The sequence below is a fragment of the Neomonachus schauinslandi genome, chromosome 15, assembly GCF_002201575.2.
Source record: "Neomonachus schauinslandi chromosome 15, ASM220157v2, whole genome shotgun sequence".
Taxonomy (NCBI): Eukaryota; Metazoa; Chordata; class Mammalia; order Carnivora; family Phocidae; genus Neomonachus; species Neomonachus schauinslandi.
In genome coordinates, this window is record NC_058417.1 from 22,623,732 (window position 1) to 22,638,289 (window position 14,558).

General features: G+C 42.3%; 1 protein-coding gene across 1 annotated transcript; it reads right to left on the reverse strand.

Moving 5' to 3' along the window:
* Positions 1–315: 315 nt before the first annotated feature.
* SLFN14 (schlafen family member 14) lies at positions 316–8,280 on the reverse strand. The gene is made up of 4 exons (XM_021704498.1): positions 7,221–8,280; positions 5,601–5,729; positions 3,215–3,929; positions 316–1,150 (listed from the first exon to the last, which is right to left on the reverse strand). The coding sequence occupies exons 1-4, from the start codon at positions 8,278–8,280 to the stop codon at positions 316–318; spliced, it is 2,739 nt and encodes a 912-aa protein (XP_021560173.1).
* Positions 8,281–14,558: the final 6,278 nt, after the last annotated feature.

Consider the following 14,558-nt stretch of genomic DNA (forward strand, 5'->3'; position numbering starts at 1 on the left):
GGGGACTCACTGCAGATACATCGGCAGGGGATGTCACATACTCCGTTCTCTATTGAAGGAGAACCTCTGGTCCCTGAAAGATGGACCGGACTAGGAAAACCAGAGGCAGGGGACCAATCATCAGTCTACTAGGACTGTACAGGGAAGAGGACAGTGACAGCACATAGAAGGGAAGGGTCACTCCCGAGAGACATTTCTGTGGTTCCGTGCCATACTTACTGTGCCTTGATCTCCTCACTGATAGATAATATGTGAGAAAGTGCCTGGGAGGAGGGACTCTGCTCTTTCTGGCTGCCTGTATTGTTAAAATAATTTTCAGAAAGCTGCCCTCTTTTCATAGAGCAGGTAAAGATGTTTAATGGCTCGTGAGGCAAAGCAGAGCTTATGAGCTTCTTCTGACAGGGCGCATTCTGGACTAAGCCCAAATACAATATTCCTCTCCAGACCTGAAAACTGCTGAATACTGTCGAAAATGATGTGACTGCCCCAAACACCAGAGGCCTGGCTGAACGCAACCTTTGTTGCTCCATGGGCTTCAGATAATTCCATTGCTTTTAGCAGGGCAAGCTCGTAGCGTCCTCTGTCCTCCCCTCTCCTGCACAGAATTGCAATGTCTTTGGGCCGATAGCCACATTGGAACAGGTCGTGACACCTTTCTGCCACCCATTTTACAATCTGTTCCATAGTCAGGTTAGTCTCTGTCTCACACACCCCAGGCAGGGCCAGGGCACACATTGCTTCCTCATAGGCAGCTTCCCTGAACAATGACAGTGTGTCTGGGGACATGCTGGAGGGTGGATTGGCTTTGATCCTCTTCATTTCTTCTTTCATGACCATTGCTATTTCTAGAGCACAGTGGATCCCACTGGTGATTGTCTTTCGAGGAAACTGAGCAGATGGAGGGGGGAGGCCATTAATATCTGCATGACGGACTTGGAAAGGGTCCAGAAAAATCCAGAGAATCCCACGATGAAGTTTTTCACTTCCAGCTCCCCTCACCTTTGGATGGGTGATGCTCCTGGCCTTCAAGTACCAGTCTCCATATTTGCTGCAGAAATTCTCAGTCTCATCCATCACTATATGCTTAATCTTTAGGAACTCCCCTTGTAAGAAGGTCTTCCGGGTCACAGCTTGACAGGTGGTTTGTTGGCTGTAAGGATGCCAGAGAGAATAAGGTTTCAGGCATATAAACAAAGGGAACACCGTGTATTCATTACTATGTGGGTTGGAATCAGAGTCTAGTTCTCATCTAGAGGCTGGTTCACTAATTCAGTGGTATCATGAACACGACAAAACCACTCTACTTACAAGTGACCTGACAGAGAGAATAATACATAATTGCAAATCTTACTCTTTGGGGTTATCTAACTAAATCTGCATGTGAAACTTTTTGAAATGAACCCAGGTAGGAGATTTTATTTCTATTACTAGTCTATTTCTGCTGCTTGGCAAACCCTGAAGACAAGCTTATTACATGTAAAGGAAATCTCAAAAATAATTTATGCCTCTTACTACCATTACTTAACTTTCTGTCCTTTTTAGAGCTGGAGAGCAGGTCCCTAGAGACATAATTTTATGTGCAAAAGAGGTATGAGCTAGTACAAATTCCTCTAAATCAAGTCCTATTTCCCCCACTTACTTGTAGTAAAAACCAAAGCCTCTCTAGATTTTCATAAGGAAAGCATCAGGAGGTTGCTGAGCTCTGTGACACGTCAAGAGGGTAACAGCTACTGGGCTATGGCTCTCTGGAACTGCTACTGTGTCTCCTTAGCTCAATTTTCCTTTAGAATATGTTTCAGCATATTAGAGGAGATAAGAAATAACCATGTTTAATATATATATAATAAATAGATATAAATTTATAAGTATATATAACCAAGTTTGTTTAAAAACTTATATATTTATACACCTTGGCTACATAACTTGGCTGTTTCTTGCCTCCTCTAATTTGGATCCAACTAATATCACTCATTCCTACAGATTTCCTGATTTTACATATACAGTCCTTGGGGTTTTACTCCCTATGCCTTGAATCACACCTACTCATGTTCTCTCCCAATTCAGACTGTGTAGACTTCTTGAAGAAAAGCACTGTTCTTAGCCCCCTTATCCTGGGCTTCAACAGATACTTGTTGAATCTGCCTTCTGACTGGGGTATTTTTAAACTTACCTGTAATGCATAGTCAGCACAGTTTATGAGATCCTCCACAATTTGGCATCTACCTCCTTTCCAACTTCATCACCTGCCACATTCCCCCCACCCCGACCCCACTGGCCCAGTCAGACCCACCATTCTGATTCTCTCATGGGCCTTTGCATTTGCTGTGTGCCCTTTGCTTAAAAAGCCCTCATTTTATCCACTTCTCCTGACTTCTTAAGAGTATGCCCAAGGATCTCCTTCCCTAGTGACTATTTATTGACCAACCTCCAGCCTAAGTTAAGATAAGCATATATTTATTATCATACTAATTGCATAACACTCACATTGCTTATTTTTTTCTTTGTCTCCTTTATTAGGCTTTATGGCCGGGTCTTCAATATGTTTTCTACCCGCTAACACTAAATGTACACATTCTTAGCATATTAGTGGTACCCAGAGAAGATTTATTGAATAAATAAGTAAACCAAACCAAAAATTAAAATGAGTTTGCCCTCATTTGTTGGATTATATAACAGCCATTTCTTTTACTAAATTGAAAGGTGAAGATTTAAATCAGAGGCAGATTTCCATGTTTTCTGAAAATGTTGGTTCAGAAGAAGTCAAACAAATGAAAATATTTTATAAACAAAATCATATGGTATTTAAATTCAAGTTCCTGTTAGGTATCATGTCTAATGAACTAAAATACTCTATGACTTTAAAGCATTAAATATCAAGCAAAAAGTATATATAAAGCAAAATAAGTTTATTTCTTCTTTTCTTAAAGTGAAGGCCAGAGATTGTAGGGGAAAAAAATGTTTCTAGTTAGAGAAACGTAAGGTGATGTATAGTTGGCTAATTTGTAATGAAATGTTTAAGCCCGGGCATTGCAAAGTACCCATTTATAGCTCAACTACCTGATCATTTGGAAATGTGTATACAGTTTGGGCTCTCACATTTATGCAGCTAATACATTGCAAAGTCTTAAAACTAAAAACACAAATTAAACTTTTTTGATACTGGGGAAAAGACTAACTAAAAATATTTATTGTGTTGAGCTAGTGGAATTCTTACTTCACATAATCCTTTAAGGAGTCACTTTCACAAACATAAAGGATCTCTTTTGGTTTGCACTGGAACAAATCCTTAATTTTCTCCATGATTTTTATGGCCAGGGCTGTCTTCCTGGTTCCCGGAAAGCAGTGGATGAACAATTCTCGTGTCTCCTGAAGGCTCTCTGAAAGCAACTCACACTGCTCCTCTATGAGCAAGTTGAAAAATTCACAGCCCAGCCGGTCACTCAGAAGAGATTGAGAACACAGTGAGACTACGATAAAGGCCTGCAACAAATCTTCCACTTCATCCTTGGTGGCAAGCCTGTAGGATTGGGGGTAGTGCACGAGGATTTCACCAGGGCTATGCTGTGTGCTGGGCAGGTACATCAGCCTCGGGATAACACACACTTTCCCTGTGTAACCACCAACAGTTCCCAGTTTCTGCTTTAACCGATGAGCAGTATTTCGGGCATACTCAAGCCCTCCATTCCAACCAGGGTTTATTAAGATTGTATAGAGTACCAGGGGACTGTTCACTGCTATGAGGAGAGCATCACACAGGACATCCTGTTCTTTCCTTAAGCCAACATCACTAGCCCAGCTTCTAGAAAATATCACAATCCCCTGAGAACAAGGATATATCTGTGTCTTCATTAATTCCTTGAGTCCTTTATGATCTGAGAAGAGCTTCTTACAGAGGGATTCTGGTTTAAACTGTATCTCTTCCCATGTCACTGAAAATGCAAGAGATAGAAGTAACTAAAATTTACAAAAGCATATTGTAAGTATTCCTGCAACATCAGAGGAAGAAATGAATCTAGCCATGGAACTGCGGGTTTCCTTGGGTATAAATAAAGCACCCCTCTTTATTTTGATGTAGTCCCAATAATTTGTTTTTGCTTTTGTCTCCCTTGCCTCAGGAGACATATCTAGAGAGATACAGTCATCATAAAACTGGGTATTTACCCGAAGAACACGAAAACACTAATAGGAAGAGATATAGGCACCCCTATGTTTATTGTAGCTTTACTTACAATAGCCAAACTATGGAAGCAGCCCAGGTGTCCACCGATAGATGAAGGGATAGAGAAGATGCGGTACATATATACAATGGAATATTGTTCGGCCATAAAAAAGAATGAAACCTTGCCATTTGCAATGACATGGATGGATCTAGAGAGCATAATGCTAAGAGAGAAAAGTCAGTCCAAGAAAGACAAATACATATGATTTCACTCATATGTGGAATTTAAGAAACAAAACAAATGAACAAAGGAGGAAAAAAGACACAAACCGAAAAATGGACTCTTAACTATAAATAATCAGATGGTTATCAGAGAGGAGGTGGGCGGGGGGGGGGATGGATAAATTAGGTGAAGGGGATTAAGAGTACACTTATCTTGATGAGCACTGAGTAATATATGGAACTGCTGAATTACTGTATTGTATACCTGAAACTAATACAACATTTTATGTTAACTATAATGGAATTAAAATTAAAAATTAATTAATATTTTCTTAAAAAGAAAGTATCGCCTCTTCACAGGCCAGGACTCTGAAGTTCCCATTTCTGGCAGCTCTTGTACAGGGGAAGGCAACAGGGAGGAGTCTCCACAGAAAAGCCTGCTAGCACCCCCTCCTCAACTGGAAGTGGTCCACTCCTGCGAGGAAGGTATTCCTTTCTGCTAAGGATTTTTCTGTGTGTGTGTGTGTGAACCTGATGCTTTAGGGAAGTAAGAACTTGCCTTCAGAACATTGATTCTTCACCTGTGGCAGTTTTGCCCCCTGGGGGGGCCTATGGCAATGTCTGGAATATTTTTTGTCATAGCTGGAGAGGTGCTATGGGCATCTATAGTGAGTAGAGGGCAGGAATGCTGCTAAACATCCAACAGTTCACAGGGCAGCCCCTCTCAACAAAGAATTGTCCAGCTTGAATGTCAATAGTGCCCAGTTTGGGAAGCTCTGCTTTAGGAAAAGTCCAGGTGACCCCATGGCTCACCTCCTTCTCATTGGAAAGCCCAGGGGCAGTTCTCTTATGGTATAGACTTAAGGAATTTAGACTAAATTCTCTCAAATTTGGAGAACAAAAGCCATATGTGACTGGAAACCCCAAAGTACACAAAAATGTAGTGTGGATACACAACTGAGAAGCAAGGGTCATTATATTTATTATTTCAGGACCATTATGTCTGCTAAATCCTACATTTGACCTCCTCTAAGGAGAAAGCCTTGGACTAATTGCTACCAATTCCTCCCAACTTATTATCAATCAACTCTATGCCCAACGTGGGGCTCAAACTCACAACCCCGAGATCAAGTCGCAAGCTGTACCGACTGAGCCAGTCAGGTGCCCGGCAACTGAATTTTAGAAAACAGTCCCTTCAGCTGAAATCAAGAGGGAATACCTGGAAACAGACGTTGTTGTAGAGGCCCCTTCAATTCCAGGACTTTCATGGGAGATGATGGGCTTCCCAGTGCTGATGGAGCTGGTACACTCATGGGAAAGCTGGAGTCGGTGGCCAAACTGGAAGTTGCTAAGCAAATACATGGCAAGTTGTTTCAGACAAAAAAAGAAAACTCTTCTTTTTTTTTTTTTTAAAGAGGGGGAGGAGAGAGAGAATCTTAAGCAGGCTCCACGCCCAGCACCGAGGCCCACACGGGGCTCAATCTCATAACACTGAGATCATGACCTGAGCCGAAATCAAGAGTCAAGACACTTAACCAACTCCACCCAGGCACCCCAGAAAACTCGTTCTATTGCTTTTACTACTGTTGACATGAGATGTGCATCGTGCCTGAGACACTCTCACACTTTCTATGCCTCAAACAGTTCACATAGGTTAGGAAAGGAAGCCTGGGGACTCCAGCAGGGTCACCCATCTTCTAAGTCACTGTGTGACTCATCTTGGGCAAGTCACTTATCTTCTCTCCCATGCCAAAGTGAGCTGGTAACCCTTACATTTCCTTCTAACTCTGATATTCTGATTCCTGGTCATCCCTAAGAGGAAAGGCTTAGAGTGGGCAAGGGGGGCAGAATCAGAAAAAGTTAAGCACAGTATTTTTTTATATTGTTATAGTGTGTTTAAGCCCCCATTCAAGGCTTAGATGGAACAGAAAGTGGCAGGATCTCTAGTTTGGGGTGTGTGTATATGAGAAAAGTAAACTCCAATTGAGGACAGGAGAATGATCCAGCAAAATCACTCAAGTCTTGATCCCAGCTTCATTTATCAAATTTGAAACATATTGATCGTGAAGGCAAACTGATAAGCTTTGTTCAGCCTGTAAGTCCTTTACGGATTGATTAGAAATCACCAGGGCTGATTCCAGCCAGACTGCAAGGGAAGTGAAACCGCTAGGAGTCAACCTCCCCCACCCCCACCCCTGCCCAGCATCTCCTTTTTGCATTGTTTTTTTCCCCCACTTGGTGGTGCCCCAAGCCCACTGGTTAAGGGTGTTAGCTCCTAATGTTACAGGAACCATTCAAGTTTGTCAACAAGTTCCCTCAAAAGAATTAGTGGAGTCATCCTTAAACAGTGTTTCTCTCAAACACCATTTTTAGAGTGACACTGTCGGTGCATGTTTTTGACTAGGGATATCAGCCTGCAAAATTCTTTCAACAGGCAGTTACCGTGAATAAAAGGGAACTTTCACTAACTCATGGCTGATGGGAAAACTTTCCCAAAGTGGACTAACACCCAAGCATTTCTTGACCTCAGAGAGTTCATATTCTGAGTCTTTGGAACTGAAAAGACATATTTTTTTAAGATTTGATTTTAAAGAATCCCTGCACCCAACGTGGGGCTCGAACTCACGACCCCAAGATCAAGAGTTGCACGCTCCACCGACTGAGCCAGCCAGGCACCCTGGAACTGAAAATATTTTTTTAAAAAAAACCCTGTAATGGGAGAATATTTATAAGCAAAATAGCTTTATCTGCTTCAACTAAAATACCTGACAGAACAGCCACAGAGGACACAGAAGGGGCTCCTCCCTGTGGAGGGGATCACGACTTCCTTCGGTTTTACCTGACTGAACACCCAGCATCATGTCCACCCAGTGCTCCGCCGTCAGCCTTGTGACAGAATTGTCCCTCATGATCCAGGAATCCGGGGTCCCTGAGAATACAACACAGCAGAAGGGCTCTACTTGAACCACACAGACGTAGCCGTACAGGACATCTTTCTGGTACACATTCAAGATTTTGGTAGTGAAATGCACCTGTGGCTTCTCACAGCAGAAGTGGAATGTTGGCAACTTTTCTATACAGTTTTCTATTTCTTTTTTCAGCAAGTCAGGGTTCACTTTTTCTTTCTTACATCCAAACACTTCTTTGCTCTTATCATCGACCCCAAAAATGAGGTATCCCCCGAGGGTGTTGGCAAATGCAGAAACATAATGAGGCAGCATTTCTTTAATCCGGGGGACAATCTTTTTGGTGGTGAACCTTTTAAACTCCACATGGGTTGACTCGGTAAAATTGAGTTTCTCCTTATATATGAGCTTGTCCTTTTGAAACAACTCTGAGGCAGAAATCCTCATGTCTTCCTCTTCCTGAATGTCTCTGTCGGGAACTTTCTGAGAACTCAGCTCCTTCACCCCCAATCTCCCTCTTTGGGCTCTAGACTGCTTCTCTCTGAGGAGCTCCAGAGCACTGCCGGCATTCAGGTTGACCGTGGAGGTCACAGCTCTCTGGTAGAGATTGGAGCGCAAGCTGCAAATCCGGAGGGGGAGGCTGAAAACATCTGGGCTCCAGGACTTCACAAAAATCAGGAGATCGTGCCCCTGCTGCATGTAGTCAAGGTATTTCTGTGAACCGGAAGGAATGAGCTGTTGGAAAGAAGTTTCCAGATCCTGTCCCAGCCCATGGCATCGGTAACTGTAGGTTTTATCATCAATCTCTGCTTTGATCACACCCCCTCCAGAGTTTAACAGGGCACATGTGGCCTGGATGATTTTCTTATTCTCGGTTCTTTTCAGATAGCTATTGGTCATCTTCTTCCTGTTCTCTTCTCCAAAATTCACCCTGCCCACGTGTACAACTGTCTCGGGGTAGAGCATTTCCATGTTGGTCTGGAGGCCGGCCATCCTAGCAGCCGCTCTGTGCTCCAAATGGTAACAGAAAGAGGTTCCAGTAAATAACCTGGATAGAAACGTGGTTTCTACATTAACAAGAATCCCAGAGATTACAATATTTTCTTCGAAGTCATAAATTATTGGAGATACATTTCAGCATTGGAGATAATCTTTGATATTACCGTTCTCTAACAACTTTGCCAAGACCCCAAGCCTTTCCAGCATGAACAGGCATAGATGAAGATGAATGCTTAATATTTTGCCATCAGGGAAAAGTTATATTGCTGAAGTTTTGAGTCGTTTTTTATTTAAAATCAGGAAGTGGCAACAGTGAGACCAGATCTAAAGGGCATAGGTTGGCATGGGAGCCAAAGCAAGTTATTAGAGAATATGCAGAAACAGAGGTTGAAACCAGAAGATGCTCCTATTTATAATTCAAAGAGGAAAGGAAGGAAGGCAATAGAGAACTAAGGGAGGATAGTCCTGGGGTATATGTGAGGTAGAAGATCTTGCTATAAAAAAAAACATAAAACTTGGTTTTCCTTATGCCCTATTTTATACAATTAAAAAATTTTACTCCTGAAAGAATGTCTATTGATACCAAATGCAGAAATCAGTGTGGCTCCTCAACGCTTCTTTATATATATATATATATATATTTTTTTTTTAAGATTTTATTTATTTATTTGACAGAGAGAGACATATCGAGAGAGGGAACATAAGCAGGGGGAGTGGGGGAGGGAGAAGCAGGCTTCCCGCTAAGTAAGGAGCCTGATGCAGGGCTCGATCCCAGGACCCTGGGATCATGACCTGAGCTGAAGGCAGATACTTAACCAACTGAGCCACCCAGGCACCCTCCTCAACGCTTCTTCTAAAAATACATTTCTTCATACACAGTGCGAGATAGGGGCAGGAGTTTTCTTTCCCTCCTCAATAGTTCTGCCCTGTGCCGTGGGAACCTCTAAGGCTTAGAAGAGAACTGAGACTTTGGGACATAGTCATTAAACTGTGGTCAATCTCCTTTTTGCTTCACAGACCAGAGAACAGCCACCCAAATTGAAATCAGGGCTCTGCAGCAAATGTTTCAGAAACAACCCCCTGAGCTTTTGTTAATTGCAAAACAAAATATTTACTAACCCAAATCAAAATCAAAATTCTTCCTCTAGGAAAAGAGAGCCATTTCTTCTGTTGATTTTTGCCAAGCAGAGGCCATGTGGGTGTTGTTTGTACCCACCAAGGGGAAAAAAGCAGGCATCCCACAGGACGGCTACCCTCCTCTGCCATTAGTTTGCTCTTGGTTGCCTTCTCACTCTTCCAGGCAAACCAGAATCAACATGATGAATTGTTTTTTCATACAGGAGCATCTTCTCTAGGTAAATGTAAAAGTATGGCTCTTAGAGAAATTTCTGATAACATTCGATTGATATAATAAGATCATAGAAGTGTTGGAAGGAGCTGTAAAGATCTTCTGGCCTAACCATTTATCTGATTCTCTTTTTAAAAATTATTTAAAGTAATTTCTATACTCAACATAGGGCTTGAACTCATGACCCCGAGATTAAGAGTCACACACTCCTCCGACTGAGCCAGCCAGGTGCCCCCATTTGTCAGATTCTTAAGTCCTCTCTATAATATTCCCAACTCCCAACAAATTGCTTTCCAGCAACTGCTTGAACACTTCCAGCAACCAGTAACTCAGTACTTCTCAAATTAGACCCTTCTATTTTCTGACAGTTGTTTGAAATGGCTTCCTGATTTTTCAACTGTAATTTGTCTCCCTATAATTTCCACTGGCTGGGGCCCACAGAACAAATCAAATTGCTTTTGAACTAGCAGACCTATACTCTCTGGACTGCCAAGTCTCATTGATGCTACTTGGATGCTGATAACGACTATGATAGATACAAAGTTTTCTTTTTTTTTTTTTTAAAGATTTTATTTATTTATTTGAGACAGAGAGAATGAGAGGGAGAAGGGTCAGAGGGAGAAGCAGACTCCCTGCCGAGCAGGGAGCCCGATGCGGGACTCGATCCCGGGACTCCAGGATCATGACCTGAGCTGAAGGCAGTCGCTTAACCAACTGAGCCACCCAGGCGCCCCAGATACAAAGTTTTCTGAGATTCTAGCTCCATACGAACATCCTTTCTAAGCTTCCCCAAATTTCTCACTCGCTGTCCTTTACAAGTTTACAAGTGAGCTACTCTTTTACTAAGCCCTTTGTGTTCTCAGACATAAATTACCCCTAAGTTGAGATGGATGAGATTAAAAAAAAAAACTTTTTTTTTTTTACCTGATACTCTTGCTTTTCCTCTTGCTGTTTCAGTTCCACATCTGGCTCTGGTCTGAATATTTGCCTTCTGTCACAGCTCCTGCTGCCCTTTGATATATACCCTGGGAGGAGCAGGGACTCTGCCAGACTCCCCTAGTCTTCATAACATTGACGCACTGAGGAAGGCTGATAAGGACTCGAGAAAAGCCTATGACAGGACAGATTAGCAAGCCAGGCTCTGACCTCTGGGAGTGAATGAAGTGGTAATGGACACATTCAGGGGTTTTAGAGTGAGGGGCCAAAGCTAAACTTCCCACCTCTGAAGAACAGAGTGTCATGTCCGCATATCCGCACTTAGGCCTCTCCTGCCCCAGGTAATGTCATTTCATCATTTCGTAGTTCTACATTTATTTTAAATTAGGCTCCCCTGTACATATCCGTTATGAGAATTACCAGCCTATCCATTAGGCTCCAAATCACTTGTTCTATCCTATTTACCTTTATCTTCTTTTTCCTGTTCTTCCTTTTTTGTTGGGTATAAGACCCAGCCTAGAAAAATGCTCATTGGTGAGGGGCTGGCTTTTCCTGGGTGAGAGGAGTACACATGATTTTTTATCTAATTTCTTTTCCTTTCCTTTTTGTTTTTCTTTAACTTTTTTTTGTATTTCTCAAATGTCTACACTGAACATCAATTGTTTTTATAATTAAAACAACCGAATTAAATGAAAACAAACAAACAGATGAGAGAGTTATCCCATTTAGGGATGATGGTTAAATTGGAGCAAGCTTCTGGGGCACCTGGGTGACTCAGTGGTTAAGCATCTGCCTTCGGCTCAGGTCATGATCCCGGGGGTCCTGGGATCAAGCCCAGAGTCGGGCTCCCTGCTTGGCAGGGAGTCTGCTTCTCCTTCTCCTCCCAGCTTGTGCTCTCTTGTTGTCTCTGTCTCTCTCTCTCAAATAAATAAATAAATAAAATCTTTAAAAATAAAATAAAATGTAGGGCGCCTGGGTGGCTCAGTTGGTTAAGCGACTGCCTTCGGCTCAGGTCATGATCCTGGAGTCCCGGGATCGAGTTCCGCATCGGGCTCTCTGCTCGGCAGGGAGTCTGCTTCTCCCTCTGACCCTCCTCCCTCTCATGCTCTCTGTCTCTCATTCTCTCTGTCTCAAATAAATAAATAAAATCTTAAAAAATAAAAAAAATAAAAATAAAATAAAATGTAAAAAAAAAAATGGAGCAAGCTTCTTGTAGTAGGCTGAATAACAGCAACTGAAGATTATGATTATGAACCTGTAAGTCTTAACTTACAAGGAAAAGAGGTCTTTGTAGATGTGATTAAGTAAGGATCTTGAGATGAGGGAATTGTCCTTGATCATTTGGGTGGACCCTATGTTCAGCCCAGTGTTCTCCTAAGACAGAGGCAGAAGGGATGTGATACACACAAAGGAGGAGGCGGCAACGTGACCAAAGAGACAGAGTCCAGCGAGTGATGTGGCCACAAGAGAAGGAAGGCCAGCAGCCACTGAAAGCTGGGAGAGGCGCAAAGTGGATTCTCCCCTAGAGCCTCTGGAGGGAGCACAGCCCTGCCAGCACCTTGATTTCTGCCATGTGAAACTGATGTTAAACTTGTGGCTGTGAAAGAATACATTTCTGTTGTTTTACGCAACCAAGTTTGTGATAATTTGTTACAACAGCCAAGGGAAATGAATATACTTCCCTCCCTCTAAATCATACCATCAAACAACTTTGTGTGTCTGTTTCAGTTTATCATGACGTGGCATTCTCAAGTAGGTTTCTGGACGTTCCTAGTTTTTTAAATTAACTGAGGTTACTGTTCTTACCTGCTTCTGCTTTGCTGGCATTACCCTTTGTACCTGTTTGGCTGAATAGAGGTTCCAGGATAGGAGACAGAACAGATGCTATGATGTACCATCAGCATGGCAACATAATAAACTCCAAAGGCTTGCTTTTGGCTTTTTCACTCACTTCACCTCCAAATTCAGTCTCACTTTTAGTTCTGTCACCTGCCTTAACTCTCAGCCTCACTCTCACACTGAAATCCTTCTGGTATTACTTATGTTTAGAAAGATAATAATGACCGTCATTTACTGGACATGTGCTTTGGGGTGCAAGGGGTCAAGAAGGGAGTGTGGCATACCACACGGAGACTAAGGTTACACGGCCAGTAAGTGGAAGAGTAGGGGTTTAAAGCCAGGTCTGCCTACTACAAAAGCTCATACTCCTTCCGCTGCCTTTCAAGTTTGGGATTTGGGATTGTTTAGAAGTCTTCAAAATCAGAAATCTACCTAAACATCTCCCTTTTCCTTCCCAGTGAACAAGAAGAACATTATTTGGGCAGGAAAACTAGGAACTGGATTGTCTCCTCCTCCTCCCTGCCCCTCTTCTTCTCCTCCTACTCTTCCTCTTCCTTCTTTTTCAGTGCACTTTGGGGAACCAAACTGGGAGGAGGGATAATGTAAACAATGAGCACAGTGAGTTTCTCTTCCTTCTTCTTTGAATTTCCTTAGTTAAGCCCCCCTGGATGTGAATGGTTAGGTTATCATGCCAGAGAGGATCTCACATCCTGACTCTAATAACCTCAATGCAAATGTCCATGATACAAAACAACCTGAAATCAGTAGCTTGGATGGTACTTTTTCTTAGTTTTTGGGAAAGAGATCTGGTCGTGCTGTTGCCAGTTGGCTAAACACTAGAGCCTCCAATTTATTTAAGATGTGTTTATTCACTAAGCACTTCAGTTTATCAACAGGGGTAGTTAGGACATAGCCTTTGCACATACTAGACACAAACTGCCAAATACTGGCCTCCATCTACTCTCAGTTCATTCATAGAGATGGTTCCAAGACTATGGAGAGCACACTGACCAAAAGCAATGGTGCTGGCTCTCTCTCACCACTAACTGACTCTGGGTAAGTCTCTTAACTTTCATTCTCTCATTCAATCGGCTATTTTTTTTTTTTTTTTTTTGATCACCAAAGATGTTGAAATCCTTGCTCTGACACTTACCAGCTTTGAGACCTTGGTTATGCAAATCTAAGCCTCAGATGCTTTCTGTGTAAATTGGAAATGGTAATAGTGCCTTCTCAGTACAATTCTTGTGAGAATGAAATGAGATGATGTACATAAAGAGCTTAGTGTGGTGCCTGGCATTTAATGGCAATTTTTTATTTGATAAGCAATTATGAAGCACTTACTGTGTTCTGTACGTGATGCTATGCTCTGGGGCTACACATCACAATAAAACCTGCCATTTAGTGACTGCATTCTTTGGGCCAGATATGCAACTGTGATTGTCTCAAATTGTCCTCATAACAACTTGTAAGACATGCATTATTTTCACCATCTTATAAATGAAGAAACTGAATTCAGGGAAGTAAAGCTCAAGGCTACACACCTAGTAAGTAACAGAGCTGGGATTTGAACTCCTGTCGATCTAATTCCAAATCTCATTTACCATCACTCTGCTATGCAGCCTTACTGTTAGCCAGAATGAGACACATGTCCTGCTCACAATCTAGAGAGGGAAAACATGTATTAACTCATTGCAGTGTGACATATATAATAACATCAGGTGAGCATTCTATGTGCTATGCATTCTCTATGTGCTCATTCAGCTCTTAGAACAGCTTGCAAATGTAGTCCACATGCATGGCCACTATACCCTAGTGCCACTCGGGAGCGCTAACAACGGATGAACAGCCTGCTCCAGGTGTTCTGAGGAGTGACAATAACTATGCGTGTGAGAATAAGATTTCATAAATGTGATGGTATGTGGGTTGGAACCTGCAAGTAAGAATGTACCTGGTTGAGAGGGAGAGATGGGGAAGGAAGGGAAAACCAGGGAGAAAAAATAGCACATGCAAAGACCCATTATCTTCACTGTCTAACCTCCCATGTCTCTAAAGTACAATGGAAATCCTTAATAGGTCTGGTACAGAAGACACTCCATTTTTCTCCATTCTTCCCTTTTATTTCTTCATGTCCTTTGTGAAAGAATTGCAT